Consider the following 14,823-nt stretch of genomic DNA (forward strand, 5'->3'; position numbering starts at 1 on the left):
GGGGGGTGTGGGGTGGGGGGTTGCGTGTGGTTTTTGTGAGTAGGGGGGAGTGGGTGCGGCACTTGGGGGTGTGCAGCACGTGGGGGGGATGCGCAGGGCACGGGGGGAGTGTGTGTGGAAAGTGTGAGTGCACGGCGTGGGGGAGAGTCCACGCGGAATGAGTGTGCACGGCACGGGGGGTGCGCAAGGTGCGTGGGGAGGGGGTGTGCACAGTGGGGTGTGTGTGGAGAAAGTGTGAGCAGTGGGGCTGCGAGCGCACCGAGTGTCAGGTGACAGCGGGGTGAGTGTGCACGGGGCTTGGGGTGAGCGTGCAAGGGGCGAGGGAGTGTGTGAGGAGCGTGGGGAGTGTGCACAGGGCACGGGGTAAGTGGTCAGCGTGCACGGGCCAGGTGAGTGTGGGATGGGTATTTAGGGTGTGGGGTGAGGTGGCAGAAGTTAAATCCGTGGGGCACGGAGTGAGTGTGCGCACGGTGTGGGGTGCGCACAGGAGGAGATGTGGTGGGGTGTGCACGGGGTGGCAGGGGACGTGCACGGGGCTGGGCTGTGCAGGCAGGCAGGTTGGAGCGCCCCGTGCCTCAGTGTCCCCACAAACCTTCCTAGGAGAGCAGCCGGGACCCAGCTGCAGCATCCTTGTCCCCACGCCCTCTCCCAGCTCCCCGGTGTCCCCAGCCACCGTGTCCCACGCCAGGATGCAGTCCCCTTGCTGCAGGCTGGCTGATGGCAGGCGTGATGTCTGTGCTGGACAGAGCACACCAAGGGGATTGGGGTGGTGGCGATGCACACTGGGCTCTGAAACGGGGTCACTGCTCCTGCCAAGACCCCGTTCCTGCGCTCCTTTTCTCCCCAGACCCCAGCACAGGCAGCACCCTGGTCCATATGGATCAAGCGCGATGCCCTTGGGGCCAGGGAACTCCCCTTGGGGCTCCCCCAGTGGCAGCAGGGCTCCTGCAGCTCTGGGGATCCCAGCACCTGGTTCCTGGTTCCAGATGTCTGTGTGCTCCTGCGGGGGATCCTGCACACAAACAAGTCCCAAGGCAGGGAGGGAGGACGCTGAAACCCTCCTGCAGCCCCTAAAAACATCATTGCCTCCAGCCTGGCCTTGAGCACCTCCAGGGAGGTTCTTCCAGGCACTCTTTGGAGCGCTGGGTCACCTCTCCGGGGCTCTGGGACGTCCGAGGGCAGACTCCCGGTGGTGTGGGAGGACGAGGCAGCTCTGCCAGCTCAGATAGAGGTGCAGGAGAAGCACCAGGAGCATGGTGCAGCTGGAGGACGGGCAGGGATGGAGCACCAGCGGGACAAACACCCAGCCTGACACCACCAGGAGGGCACGGCTGCCGCCCCGCACCGTGCAACGGACCCCGCCGCCCCGCTGGGAGGAGGAGGAGGAGGAGGATGGCGAGGAAGGAGCCCATGTGGCTCAGCATTCCCCATCTCCCCAGCACCCACGGGACCGGAGCCACGGCCACGAGTGAGTCAGGGCTCGGGGCGGGGTGGGGGGTTACTCAGCGGCGGCAGAGGAGCCCCCAGCACCGCTGCCCTCCCGCTGGCACGCGGCCGGCGACCTGCCCGAGTCTGCTCGCCGTGACTCAGGAGCGCACCGCCCGGCCACCCGGCCGGCCCGGCCTGTCTTCCTGGCTGCCCCGGGCTGGGGAGCTGGCGAGGAACGGGGCGGCGGGTGCGTGCCCAGCTCCTGCACCCTGCCACGGCCACGCTGCCCCTCGCGTCGGGGCGGAGGAGCAGGAGGCGGCCGTCTCTCCCCAGGAGCATCCTCGTGGGGATCCCCAGGAGCTCCTCCGCTCCTCCTCCCGGCAGCTGGCAGGGGATGGAGGCAGCTGGAGATGCTCAACAGCGTCAGACCCACATCTTTTTCTTTTCCTCGCTCCCACCCGTCAGGTTGCCTCCTGCCTTCCCCCAGCGAGGTGCAAGGATGGGGACATTTGGGGACGTTGCTGTGGGTGTCACCAGACAGTCCCCATGGGGACCGGTGGGACGGCGCCCAGCCTGGGGCCACGCCAGGAGCTGGGGGTGGCAGGGAGGTGGCCAGATAGGGACTGGCCAAGCACATCAGTGCTCCAGGTGCCCCCGCCAGGGCAGGATGAGGGTCCCCAGGGTGGGTGGAAGGTGCTGGTCCCCAGCCGGGGTGAGGACACGGAGCGCTGGGACACGGTGGGTGGCTCGACACGGGTGGGACCCCACGGGTGACATCTGTCCCTGCGGCTGGAGGGAGCAGGGACAGAGCAGGGCGGCTCCCTGGGGAAAAGCAAAGCCTGGAGCAGGGGGTGGGAGGGCGGGGGGGGCACGGCAGGAGCCCTGGCCACAACTTGCTGGAGGTTTCGGGTGGTTTCGGGTGCTGCCCTCCGAGTTTTCCCTTGGCTCAGCTGCTCTCCGGGTTTCTCAGCCTCCCCCTCGCGGGCCTATCTGTGTTGGTCCAAACTTTCCTAAAAAGCTTCTTTTTTTGGAAAAAGAAAAAAAAAAAAATCTATTTTTGGTCTCAGTCCAGAGGGATTTTTTTTCCCTGAGTTTGCTTGAATTAATCTGTCCGGCTGTTTTCAACCCGAGCGATTGAAGGGGAAGTTGTGCTCTTCCCATTGAAACAAAAATAAAAATAAAATTAAATTAAAAAATCAAGCCATTCACATTACAGACTTTGGGGGTTTATTTTTTTTCACCCAAATTTTATAAATTTCCCTTTTTCCCTTGGTAGCTTCTGCCCAAGCCCCAGGATCCGGGCTGCACCCCCCCACACCCCCCCCCAGCATCTCTCCGTGCACCGTGGCACAAATCACCCCCGTGCACACGCTGTGCCCCCCACACGTGTACGTGCCCACCGTGGACACCCCGGGACGCCCCCCGGCTCCCCCCCACGCCCTCCCCAAGCCCCCCCCGGACCCCCCCGGGCCGGTCCCGGCTCCCCCTGGCGGCCTCGGGGCGCTGCGCACAGCGGCCCCGTCCCGCATCCCGCGTTGCCACGGCGACCCAGGGGATGCTGCGGGCTCCCGGGGGGGCTCCGAGGGTCTGGGGGTGTCCCCAAGGGGGTCCGAAGGTTCTGGAGAGATAGGGGACTTCTAGGAATCGGGGGGGGGGCTGGGGAAATGAGGGGGTCCCAGGGCATGGGTCTGGCTCTGCCAGCTCAGTGCCAGAGGGAGCGGTGCCCCCAGTTGGTGTCCCCCCTAAAGCCGGGCAGGGTGCTTGGAGATGTGCTGGGGGTGCCGAGGAGTCACCCCACAATCGGTGGCCGTGTGTCTGTCTCCTTGTCCCTGCCCTCACTCCGTTTTCCAGCTTCTTTTCCTCCGCGTTTTTGGCTTTCGTGGTTTCCAGCCTCCGGGAGCTGTAATTTTGGCAATGGCACGGAGGCCACACAGGTCAGAGCCCCCGCTCGCAGAATTACCTGCCTTGCCCAGGCTTTAGCCGTGAGCCAGCACCAGCCCAGGGTGGGGAAACTGGGGCAGGGCCCAGCGAAGGAGCTGACTGAAAGCCGTGGCTGGGATGGAGCAGGAAACATTGCCCCCAGCCCCAGGCACAGCCCCTGCTCTCTGACATCTCCCGGGGAGATTCAGCATCCCCTGGCACAGCTGCCCACAGCCTGGGATGCTGCAGGGGCAGAGCAGAGCAAGACAAACCAACACGCTTGCACACAGGCACGCAGGGGGACAGGGTCACCGCCAAGCACCCCAACGATTCGTCCCACGTACATGAACAGACGTGCACGAAGACACGTGGGGAAAACTGCTTGCACACCCACGAGGGGCTCACGCATGCGGCGGGGGGGGCGTGCACACGAGATCAAAAGCCCACGGCGAGCAGTGAACATGCAGCAGCGTGTTACCTGAGCATGCACACACGCACACACGCACACACACACACACGGAGCTGCCTGCACGCACAGGCGCCTTGGCACGCACCCTCACACGCACCCGTGTGCTCCTACGCGCATGGCCGGGAGTTCCCGGGCGCCCCGCGTGCCTCCCCTCTCCCCGGGCCAGGAGGGAATTTCCAGCTCTAAAGCTGCAGCTGACAGATTTAGAGGCTCCCGCCCCGGCGCTCACCAGGCCACGTTAATGCTTCGCCACCACCCTGTTTCGTCCTCGCTGCCAGGGCTGGGTGAGGAGGGACCCACCGGGGTATTTTTTCGGCACCGCAGCCCCCTTCGCCTCGCAGCGTGCCCACGCCACGAGCCCTGCTCCTGCCCTGCCTGGCAGTGCTCTCGCTGCTGCTCCTCGTCCCGTGTTTGCCCAGGAGGGTACGGGCTGATCGTGTTACCGAGCCCTGCCTGGCGCCGTGCCGGCCAGGTGAGGCTGCACGTGGCCCACGGCATGCCAAGAGAATGCCTCGCATGCCACCAGCCCCACGGTGCCAGCGCCACGCGGGGCTTTGCTATGCCAGGTCCCCGAGGCATGGACCACGGCGGAGGTGGCTGGAGATGGAGAGATAAGAACAGGGGCCACCAAAAAGTCCCAGCTCGTCACCGTGGTGGCTGGTGGTAGGGGAGGGGATGGCCGTCAGCGCTTCCCAGCCCTCCCCAGGAAGCGCTGGAGCACTCCGGCTTTAAATAGCTTTATTAGTGGAAGCTCTGCACCCGCAGCCCCCCCGAGGGGCCGTGGGGACGCCGGGCAGCCCCGCAGTATCCCCAGGCAGCGGGAGCATCCCGCACGCAGAGCTGGGCTCCCCCTCCACCAGCCCAGCCTGCTGCTCTCCGGGACCCACCGGGTCACCTCTCCGTGTCCTGGTGCTGCAGCGCGCCCGCGGCACAATCCCAGCGGGGTGCCCCCCGAAGTGTCCTCACCCCGCGGGGACCAGCGGGGCGGCGGAGGCCGTCAGACGCAGAGGCTGAGCTCCTGGCGGACGGAGCACTTGCGGCACTGCACCACGCAGCACCAGTGGAAGCGGCAGAGGCAGTTCTCCTCCAGCACCACGGTCTCGTCGCGGTGCCCGCGGCCGCAGCACAGCAGGTCGCAGCCGCTCGTGTCCATGGCCGTGCTGTTGCAGACGCGGCCCCGCGTGCCCAGCGAGCCCGTCTTGCGGTTGGCCGAGCAGAAGTCGGGCGAGTCGGCCGAGTAGATGAGGTCCTGCTTGTCGGGGGGCTTGATGTTGTCCCCCACCGGGATGAGGGTCTTGCCGTCGTTGCCCCCCATCACCTTGAAGGCGCCGTTGAAGCGCTCCAGCAGGCGGTCCCCCACCTCGCGGAAATGGGGCATCTTCCGCCAGCAGGTCCGCAGGGTGCAGGAGCCCGACAGCCCGTGGCATTTGCACTCTGTCCTCATGTAGCTGCGCACCGCCTGCGGGGAGACGGCGGTGCTGAGACCCCCATCCCCTCCCGGTCCCCCCCTGTCCCCCTCCTGGTCCCCTCCCGGTCCCCTCCCAGCACCCCTGCCCGGCATCCCCAGCCCATCCGCGCCACCCTGGTCCTGGAGAGGACGCTGAGGAGGGGATGAGGGGCTCCCGAAACACCTCCAAACGGCCTCTGAAATGTTCTGGGGTGTGTTTCACCCAGGGGTGCTGCGTCCTGCCCGCAGGGAGCCTTACCAAGCGCCCGGCTTCGTTGTTGTGCAGGTCGATGAGGGCGCGGATGTCGTTTTTCCCTTTCTTGCTCTTGGCGTCCATGAACTGCTGGGACTTCTCGTAGCCGAACTGCACGTCGTCCCCGCAGCCCCCCCACTCCCAGGCCGTGCCCTCGGTGCCCGGCCCCGCCGTGGGCGAGGGGGGGGCCCGGCTGCGGGTCAGCTCGCAGCCGCACTGCAGCAGCTCGCCCATGCTGCAGGCCTGCGTGATGGCGTGGCTGACGCCGGCCGCCGTGATGGCATACACGAAGGCTGTCTCGCGGATATCTGCAGGGGAACAGCAGGGCCGGGACGTGGGGTCAGTTTTGGGTAAGGCTCTGCAAGCAAAGCACCCCCTCGCCTGCGCCCGTGGGTGCTCGGATCTCCCCCTCTGCTTGGTGCTGCTCCCCGGTGATGCGCCCGCCCCAAAGCAGGTCCTAGGGGCTGCTGGAGGGACACCAAAACTCACACCTACCCAAGGATGGGGCCCTAAAAAGGAGGGCTGGCTGCAGGCAGGGAGGCCTGGGTGCCCAGCTTGTACCAACAGCGTCCTCACAGCACCCTGCAACGTCCCCCCAGACAGCAAAATGCCCTCCCTGGTGGCACCCGGGGAGCAGAGCTGTGCCACAAGGGACACCCCAGGTGCCACACGCGCTCTGTCCTGCCTGCTCTCCCCCCCGTACCCACTTTGCCACGGGGCGATGCCTGCTCCCCCCCCCCCTTTCCCTGCACCGGCGCAGCCTCCACCCTGCAGGATTATTTATTATTAGTATTTGCTCCTGTCTCTCTCTGCTCCGGGACACAAATTCCAAGCATCCTTCCCCTGCCCGGACCTGCCGCTCGCAGCCGCAGCCAGCGGGGGATTCTGGCAGCGGGGGCGCGGCGCCCTGCTCGGGGGGATCCCACACATCCCTCCCCCTGTGCCAGGCGGGCCCCTGGGTGCCAGGGCAGGGGTGGCCCGGGGTGGTGACACCCAGGATGTGACCAGGGCACTGAGGGTGGCACAGGAAGCACGGGGGTGGGCAGGGGAGACGGGGGGTGTCTGCAGCCCATGGACGGAGGGGCTGGGGGAGATGCTCAGGGCTGGAGCCAAAGATGGTCACTGGGGTCACTCCTGATGCCAGGCAAGAGGCTGAGCATCCCCTTCCCTCAGCCCCGTGGCAGGTTTTAGGGGTTGATCCTGCCCCACTGCTCTGCCATGCCCCACACAGATCCTGACCCAGGCGTGTGCAACACGTGTGTGCGTTGGAGACGTGCCACACACGCACGTGCAGCACAGGGTGCCGAGCCCACAGCCGTGCGTACAGAGGTGTGAGAGCACGGGTACACCTTCACCCTCATCCTCAGGAGCTCTCAGGTTGCCAGCACAGCATCCTCGCTGGGAGAGAGGCTGCCCCCAGCAGCAGGCAGCTCAGCCTCCAGCCACCCCGCCGTGGATGGAAGGTGCTGCGGGGAGGGTTTCCCGGGGAGCCCTGTCCCCCTGGGGGCACAGCTTTGCTCTCGGCTGATGCCTGCAGCTGTGGGGTGCCCAAGGTGCCCTGCCCTTGATGGTCCCTCCAGAAAGGAGGAGGAAAACAGCAAAATGCTGTCCTCGGGGCACCGCCACCCTGACCGAAGGGTGTACCTGCTCTCTTCTGGTGCATGCCAGGGAGATGTGGTGGCCAAGGAGACCGGGGCTTGTGCCAGGACCTTCACAGGGAGCTGACAGTGAAGGACCCTTAGCATCCCCTCCACCCCCTACCCCCAAGGCCTTCGGGCATGGGAAGTGCGTGCAGGGCGATGTCAGGGTGCCCACCCTGCTCCGAGGGGTCTGCAGGCTCCGGGCACCCGCGGGGCGAGGGGCAGCTCCCCAGGGCCGCCTCCCCACCAGGCCCCTTCCCCCCCTGCACGCAGCGGGGTCCCGGGGGGGGAGCAGTAAATCACTGCCAGACGAGGGTGCATTCTTGGGCTGCGTGAAGCCCCGCGCTGTCTGGGAGCATCGCTAATTGCTTCATTACAACACGGGGAGACATGTCCCGGCAGTAAAACCTCAGGAGGAGCACCAAGCAAGCCCCTCTGCGCGCACACACACACACGCACACACACACACGCACACACAGAGCTGTGCACGGGGTGCTTTTTGGGGGAGCAGCGAGGCAGGGGAAGAGGCGGCCTTACCCTGCTGCAGGATCTTGCCGAAGTACTTGCTGTGGCTGGTGCAGTTCCAGCGGCGGAAGCGGAATTGGTACTGGCACTCCCGCACGCCCAGCTTGGTGCCCTTGGCCACCTCCTGCACGATCTCCGGCTCCAGCTGGCACAGCTCCGCCTGCTTCCCCGCCAGCCGCTTCGTCTTGCGGCAGATGCTGTTGGGGTCCATGACCAGGGGGCTCCCCACTGCCCTGCAGGAGGGACAGGGAGCAGAGCAAAACCAGCACCCGAGCCGGGGGGGCACGGCCAGACCCGCTCCCGGGGACGTTGTGGGGCCACGGGGCAGTGCCAGGAGCGTCCCACACACCCCAAGGCACCTTGGCCAGCCCTGGGGGTGATGGTGGTGTCCCCTGTGGGATGGCAGAGATGCTGTGCTGCTCCTCGGCTCTGGCACCGACCCGGCACAGCCCTGGCTCCTCCGCACGAACGATGCCGCGGGGTGGTTGCTGCTCCCGGCACCCCACGGGCATCACCTCCCCGGCTCAGGGCTTTCTCTCTGCTTCACCCCACGGGATATGAGCCCAGAGACTTTTCTGGAGATAAAACCCACGGGCTGCAGGCCAGGCTCCCTCCCCAGCTCCCACACTCGCCTCCCCTTCCTGGGCACCCACCCCGGGGAACGTGGCCGCGGGCAGGTGAGGGAGGGATGCGCGCGGCATCAGCCCCGACGATCCCGGTGCGGGAGGGCAAGTCCCGGCTGGGGCCCTGCCAGAGCTCCTGCTCCTGCTCCAGCACAGCTGGAGAGAGCTGCTGCCTCTCCGGGCTGCGAGGCAAAGCCTGAGCACGACGGCACGCCGCTGGCTACAGAAACCTCCTGTACTTCCCCCACGCCTTTTGCCCGGTGCCGGGGCGGGCGCTTGGCGCAGCGGTGCCGCGGGCAGAGGGCAGGCACGCCGCGTGCCGCCAGCCTCCTGCCCACGCCGCCCGTCCTGCAGCACCGAGCTGCCTGCAGACGGCGTGTGGCCCCGGGCTGCCCGAATTCAGCCTGCCCCAAGGTGCTTCGCCGGGCTCGGCGTGCCCCCAGCAGTTTGGGGTGCGCCAGGGCTGTGAAAGGAAGAGCGCAGATATCCCAAGGCTGCACGCAGGGATTTTTTTGGGGGGTCTCGTGCACACCAGAGCTGCTTTGCCCTAGGGATGCTGCGAGCTGCATGCCAGCAGCCTCCCAGTGCTGCGCCAGGGATGCTGGGCTGGGCCAGCAGGGCCAGCAAGGTCCCATCCGTGGCACCGAGGGATCCAGGCAGAGGTTCCCCGGCCACGTTTTCGGGTGCAGCAGCAGGGCTGCCCTGTGCTGCTGGCGGCCCCGCTCGCTGCCGAGCACCAGCTGCAGCGCCGCTTCCAAACCCAGACAGGCCTTTATAGTCTGGCCAAGCCCCAGGGGCTCGAAAAATCGCAAGATGAATCTCTGTGTGCAAGTACGCTCTGGGTTTCCTTTCCTCTCTCCCTCTCGCTCAGCTGGGGGGCTGTGCTCAGGACACCGGGCTGCGGAGGCCAGGCTGCGGGAGCCACGAGCCCCCTCCTAGCCCCGGATTTTCAGCTCGAAGCCCTTCCCAGGCTCCCCCTGCTCCACGGCAGGCTGCCAAGCCTGGACCAGGCTAACCCATCGCTTGCTGCTCGCCCTGGGCTCCCCCTGGGATGAGCGGGAATGGGGCCGGGCCGGGAACAGCCCTGCTGGATGCGTCTGCGAGGGAGGCAGGGTTTGGGAGGATGTGTCCTCTCGGCCTGGAAAAGGAGCCCTGATGCTTTGGCTGGGGGTTTGAAGGCTTAAAGAGACGCAGAGCCTGGAAAGGTGGCCTCCCGCAGCGGAACGGAGGAAAGCGCTGCAGGGGAGCTCGCAGCTTCATTTCTTCCCCACAGCCCAGCATCCCCGTGCTGGCACGGCACGCGGCAAACTGGGGAGCAGCTAGGGAAGCACCGGGGGGACCCGATGCCCTCCCCGATGCCAGAAACAGCCCAGAGCGTCCCAACACCACTGCTGGATCAGGAAACGGAGCCTGCCCCGTGTCCCAAACCACGCCGTCCTCAAGGGCATCGCCACCTCCGTGCCGGGCTGCGCCGGGGCCGCTTGGCTGGCGGATGGGGCAGGGTGGGGAAGCAGGGGAGCCGGGGCCGGGACTTTCATTAAGAGAGGACTCTTTGTACTTGTTATAAAAACGATGCGCGAGCCCTCGGGCCCTCAGATCAAATGCTGAACTGCGGCTCACCCCGGATCAGACGGGGCCGGCAGGACGGGGAGAGCTCGGCCCCGGAGGGCTGGGGGCTGGCGGCACCGCGGGGGTCCCCACCCCGGCCGGGCTGTGGGGTGGGCTCCTTAAGCCCCGCGCGATATTAATTTCCGCTGGGCTCTGCTTTCTTGCCAGGGGAGGCTGCCGGGAGCCCGAGAGCTGTTTTTGCTTTGTAGGGTTGAGGTGGGGGGGGGAAGCTCGTGAAAAGGGGGGGGGGGGAGACGAGGGCAAGAAAAATGCTGCCAAACTGCTACTGCTTTGGCAAGGGCTTCGGCGCGGGGCCCAGATCTGCCTGAGCTTGTCCTGCTCCAAGGCCTCCCACATCTACAATTAAGGTGCCCCACCTCTGCCGCCGGGCACTCCTCCCCCTGCCCTGGTGATGGAGCCGGGTCGCCAGCGTGGAAAGGGGAAACTGAGGCAGAGGAGAGGACCTGGAGCTGCCCTATAAATCCGCACCCCTGCCAGCTCCTGGTGCGAGCCCTGTGCTCCAGCACGGCCGAACGGGATGGGCTGTGCAGCAGGGAGAGGCAGCCCTGGAGGAGGGCGCAGGTGCTAGAGCCGCCTGCTCCTGGGTCGGGTTAAATCCCCCGCACAGCCGTGCCTCAGCTCGCTTCAGAGAAACCCAGCTGCACCCCAGCGATGTGCTCGGTGTCCCCGATCCCCAGCCTTCCCCTAAAACCCACGTCCCCAGCCCAGCAGGCTGGTGCCACCCTGCCCGCGTGCCCTAGCAGAGGTTGCCGGCCATGCCTTGGGTTTCAGCGTGCAGGGTGACGTGATTTCCTGCAGCTTGCTTGGAAAAATGGGGGGCCCGGCTGTGGGGGAGCCGAGGCACGGCTCACCTCGCAGCCAGGTCTCCATCCCTGCCTCTGGATGCCTTGGGCTGCGGGGACGCAGCACCCAAGGGTGCCCAGCCACCCCCCTGAGCCCAGAGGTGTTTCTCCACCTGTTTGGAGAGGCGAGATCTGCAGGATGGGAGCCCAGGGATGCAGAGACCCTGCCACCCCACGGCTCCATCACCTCCCGAGCCACAACCACCAACCCCCAGCTCACGCCCAGGGGCCGTCCTGCAAGGAAATCTCAGCCAGGAGCCCAACCTTCACCCCAGCAGCGTGCCCATCTCCTGTGCAAGCAGGGTGAGGGGGGGAACGTGGGTTTTCCCCAGCCTACCTTCCCTTCTTCCCCACACAGATGCCCTGCGAGTGCCCGGCTCCTCCCCTGGGGATGCGCGTGGGTGCCTGGAGCTGGGTTACTGACCCGGGAGGGCTGGGGGGGTGCTGGAAGCCGAGCAGGAGGAGCACGGCGGGGTGAGTAAGCAGCAAGTCACCAGCCTGGGGGGCACAGCCAGGGTTTGGCTGCCGAGCAGCGCCGGGGGCATCACGGGAGCTGGAAATCCCATGGGCCGGGCAGAGCTGCGGCACCCCTCCCCTGCCCTCCTCGGGGCACCAGGGGCAGGGATGGGATGCAAATCTCTGGAGAGGAGGCTCTCGCACGGCAGGGACCTACTGGCTGCGGGGTCATGCTAGGCTGAATATTTTCATGCTAGGCAGGGACGTTTTCCCTTTGGAAACCCCAGCGTGGCTGCCCCAGAGGGTGCCACGGGGCAGGGCTCCCGTGCCAGGGCAGCCGGGGCCGGGGCATGCCCGGGACAGCCCGTGGGCACCCTGGGGGCTGTGGGGTGGCGGGCGTGGGTCAGCGGGATGGCAGGTGACTCACGGCTCAGCCAAGGGCATGCCAGCCAGCAGCCTGCCCTTACAGGCTCGGCCGTGCTTCGTGGTGCTGGGGGTGCTGGTTGGGGTGGTGGAGGAAAAGGGGAGGCCGGGGGGGACATGGGACAGAGGGTGGGCATGGGGACACACGGCAGAGTGAGGGGCAAGGGACAGCCGGCTATGATGCAGTGCCTGAGCAGTCCAAGGGACACGGCCACAAAATATCTCAGCCCAAATCCTGCCCCGAACATGCTCGGGGCTGCCAAGACACCAGGTTTGCCCATGTCCCTGCTGTTCTGGGAGCCCCAGATCATCCCCACCTGCCCTGTTCAGGGAGGAATGGTTACACGAGGAGCTGGGTGATGAACGTGAAAAAATTGGGAGAGGAGGAAGAAACAGATTTTCCAGGGGTGGTGTGAGCCAGGGGAGCTGATTCCCTGCAGCCTGGTGCAAGCCAAGGGCCCTGCAGCACGTGAGCAGCCCATTTTCCCCCTCAGCACTGCCTTCTGCCACGGGAAGGCACGTGTCCATCCCTCTGTCCCCCTGCCTCAACTCCAACACGGGGGCTCAGGGGGTGGAGGATGGGGGTGCCTGGATCCCCAGTGACCCACCTGGGGACACCCTGCTGCAGAGAAGAAGCTTTTTCTCAGTCATCAGGGACACAGAGCATCCCTCCTCTGACACCACACCAAACCAGCACCTGTCTGTCAGTGCAGACGGACCCACCAGCCACCCGCTCCCACAGGTCCTTTGTCACCAGGATGGCAAAAAGCACCTCAAACAGACAGCTCCTGCACTGCGCCCGCAGGTGGGCCAGGGAGAAGGGTGAACGAAGCCCTTCCTTCCCTGCCGGGGGGAACACACCCCCTGGATAAGCACCCACGGGTGCCCCTGCGGCACCTTGCAGCCAGGCGAGTGCACACAGACGGAGAAACAAAGGCACGGCACCGAGATCCCCGTGTGCTGGTGACAGGGACAGCAAGGGATGGCTCTGCGGGGTGGCTCTGCCACTGCCAGCACCCCCTGGGTGCTCCAGGAGCCCAGGCACAGCTGCACCAGGACGCAGCCCCCTCCTGGGAGGTGGCCGGGTCACGGCAGCAGGTGCGTGGGAAGGTGCCTGCCCGGAGCCTGCTGCCAGGGCCGGCAGCGCCGGGGCTCTCCCCCAGATGAGAAGAGCTCCCTGGATGATCTCAGCCGGGCAGGAGACCCAAGCTCTGCCCCAGGGGAAGCAGCTCGTGAATCAGCCACCTGCCCCATCCTGGGAAGCCCGCCACATCCCTTTGGTGGGCTTCGCCTCCCCCTGTGCGCACCGGTGACCCCCCTGCGCTGCCCGGCGCGCTCGGCCACGCTGCTCGCAGCTGCCTTATTATTCTTAAATTAAAGGTTCCTTTTCTCTTTCTTTTTTTTTTTTTTTTTAAGGGAAGAAAAAACAAGTCTGACCCCTTGCCCTCCCCTGCCAAATCCTTCTAATCTCCCCAACGCCGGCGCTGCCAGCGCACGCAGGGCACAGTTGCAGCACCAGCGGGACCCGTGCGTGGGGTGAGACGCGGCTCGGAGCGCCCTGCCCGTGCTGGCCCCGTCCACCCGCCCCCAAACCGAGGGCAAAGCGAGCTCCGTGGGGCTTGTGCCACCGCCGCCCCACAGCTGGGGTGCGGGCCGCGAGCTTGGGGACGAGGGGAGCAGCGGGTGGGTGTCGGTGGGGCCGGGGTGAGGACAGCGGGGACGGCCGAAGGGGCAGCCTTTGCGTGCGCAAAGAGAATTAGCCAAGGAAAAAGAACGCAGCTCGCAGCCAGCGGGAGGGAGCGCGCCCCGGGATGGCGCAGATGTCCGGAGGCGAGCGGCGGGGAGCCAGGGATCCCCGGCACAAACCCTGCCCGGCGGGGCCACCCCGCTCAGAGCCACGTTAACCCCTTCCCCACGACCCCAGCCCCGGGGAGGGCGCGATTTGTACCCAGCCGGGCCCCCCCCCCCTTGTCGCCCCGCGTCCCCGCAGCCCGGGCTGGAGAAGGGGATGGAGCCGGGGAATAAATCAGCGCCGGGCGGGCGGGGGAACGGGAGGGGAAAGGCTTACGGCGAGCTTTATTTTAGGGGTCAAAAGAGTGTGACAATGTGGAGACGAATAGCCGCAGATAATGAATGATAGCCCGGACGGCACGCCGGGGAGCTGGAATCTAAGCACTTAAAACCGGATAAAGACAGGCCGGGTGAAATTCTTAATAGATTTAAATAGTTCATGTTTCGACAGATACCTGGGCTTTCCAAGGCTGGGTCCCGGCTCTGCGCCTGTAATGAATCCCCCACCCCCTCCGGGATCCTGCGGAGCACTGTCCCTGCCTTTGATGAAGGCACCATTACAAACAGGGGTTTTGTCCCCGCCGCGGCCAGGGCACCTCTCGGGGAGGGGACGCCGTGGGGACCCTCGGGCTTTTAATTAAAGTTGACTTATTGGAGGGGTCTGGAGGCCCCCGCTCCCCCTCCCCGCCCCACAGGCACACAGCCCTGCCGGGCGGCGGGCTTGTAGGGCGGCGGGGAGGCTGCGGCTCCTTCTGTAGGATCGGGGTGCCCCGTACCCCAATCCCTCCCCCCCCTTAGCCCTCTGCCCCCCACCAGTCTCCGGCACGCTGGGGTGCCCGGGGGGAGCCCGAACCCACCCTGTGTGCACCCCAAAGCTGGCTCTGCCCCCCCGCCCCGGCGACCCCCGGTCCCCACCGTCGGGGTGTCAGGGGTGCGGGGGCTCTGTCCCCAAGCCGGGCGCACCCCTAAAGGGCTTCGGGACCCCGTCGCCCACCTCGCGCCCACCCCCGGGCTGCCCTTACTCACCACCAGAGCCCGATGATGTTGGCGGGGCAGAGGAGGATGAAGAAGAGCCCCAGCTGGGTCCGGGAGGGGGGCAACATCCTGCCAGGGGCTGGGGGGCAGCGAGGAGAGCCGAGCCCCCCTCCGAGCCCCCAGGAGGAGGGCGGCGGGGCTGGCCGGGGCCCCGCGGCTGGGTGCCCGCTGCCTCCCTCCGCCAGCCCGGGGCCGGGCCGTGCCGGGCCGGGCCGTGCCGGGCCGGGCTGGGCTGGGCTGGGCTGGGCAGGCACCTCCGGGCGGCTGGAGCGCGGCGAAGGAGGCTGCTCCGCAGAAGGAGGAGGAGGGACAGGGCTGCGAAAGCATCTGCCTCCGACAGGG

At 66.6% G+C, this 14,823-nt stretch overlaps 1 protein-coding gene across 1 annotated transcript; it reads right to left on the reverse strand.

Annotated features, from left to right (window-relative positions):
- Positions 1-4,814: 4,814 nt before the first annotated feature.
- WNT6 (Wnt family member 6) lies at positions 4,815-14,549 on the reverse strand. Its single transcript, XM_032190477.1, has 4 exons — positions 14,473-14,549; positions 7,695-7,915; positions 5,524-5,825; positions 4,815-5,276 (listed from the first exon to the last, which is right to left on the reverse strand). The coding sequence occupies exons 1-4, from the start codon at positions 14,547-14,549 to the stop codon at positions 4,815-4,817; spliced, it is 1,062 nt and encodes a 353-aa protein (XP_032046368.1).
- Positions 14,550-14,823: the final 274 nt, after the last annotated feature.

Source organism: Aythya fuligula, chromosome 6 (genome assembly GCF_009819795.1).
Source record: "Aythya fuligula isolate bAytFul2 chromosome 6, bAytFul2.pri, whole genome shotgun sequence".
NCBI lineage: Eukaryota > Metazoa > Chordata > Aves > Anseriformes > Anatidae > Aythya > Aythya fuligula.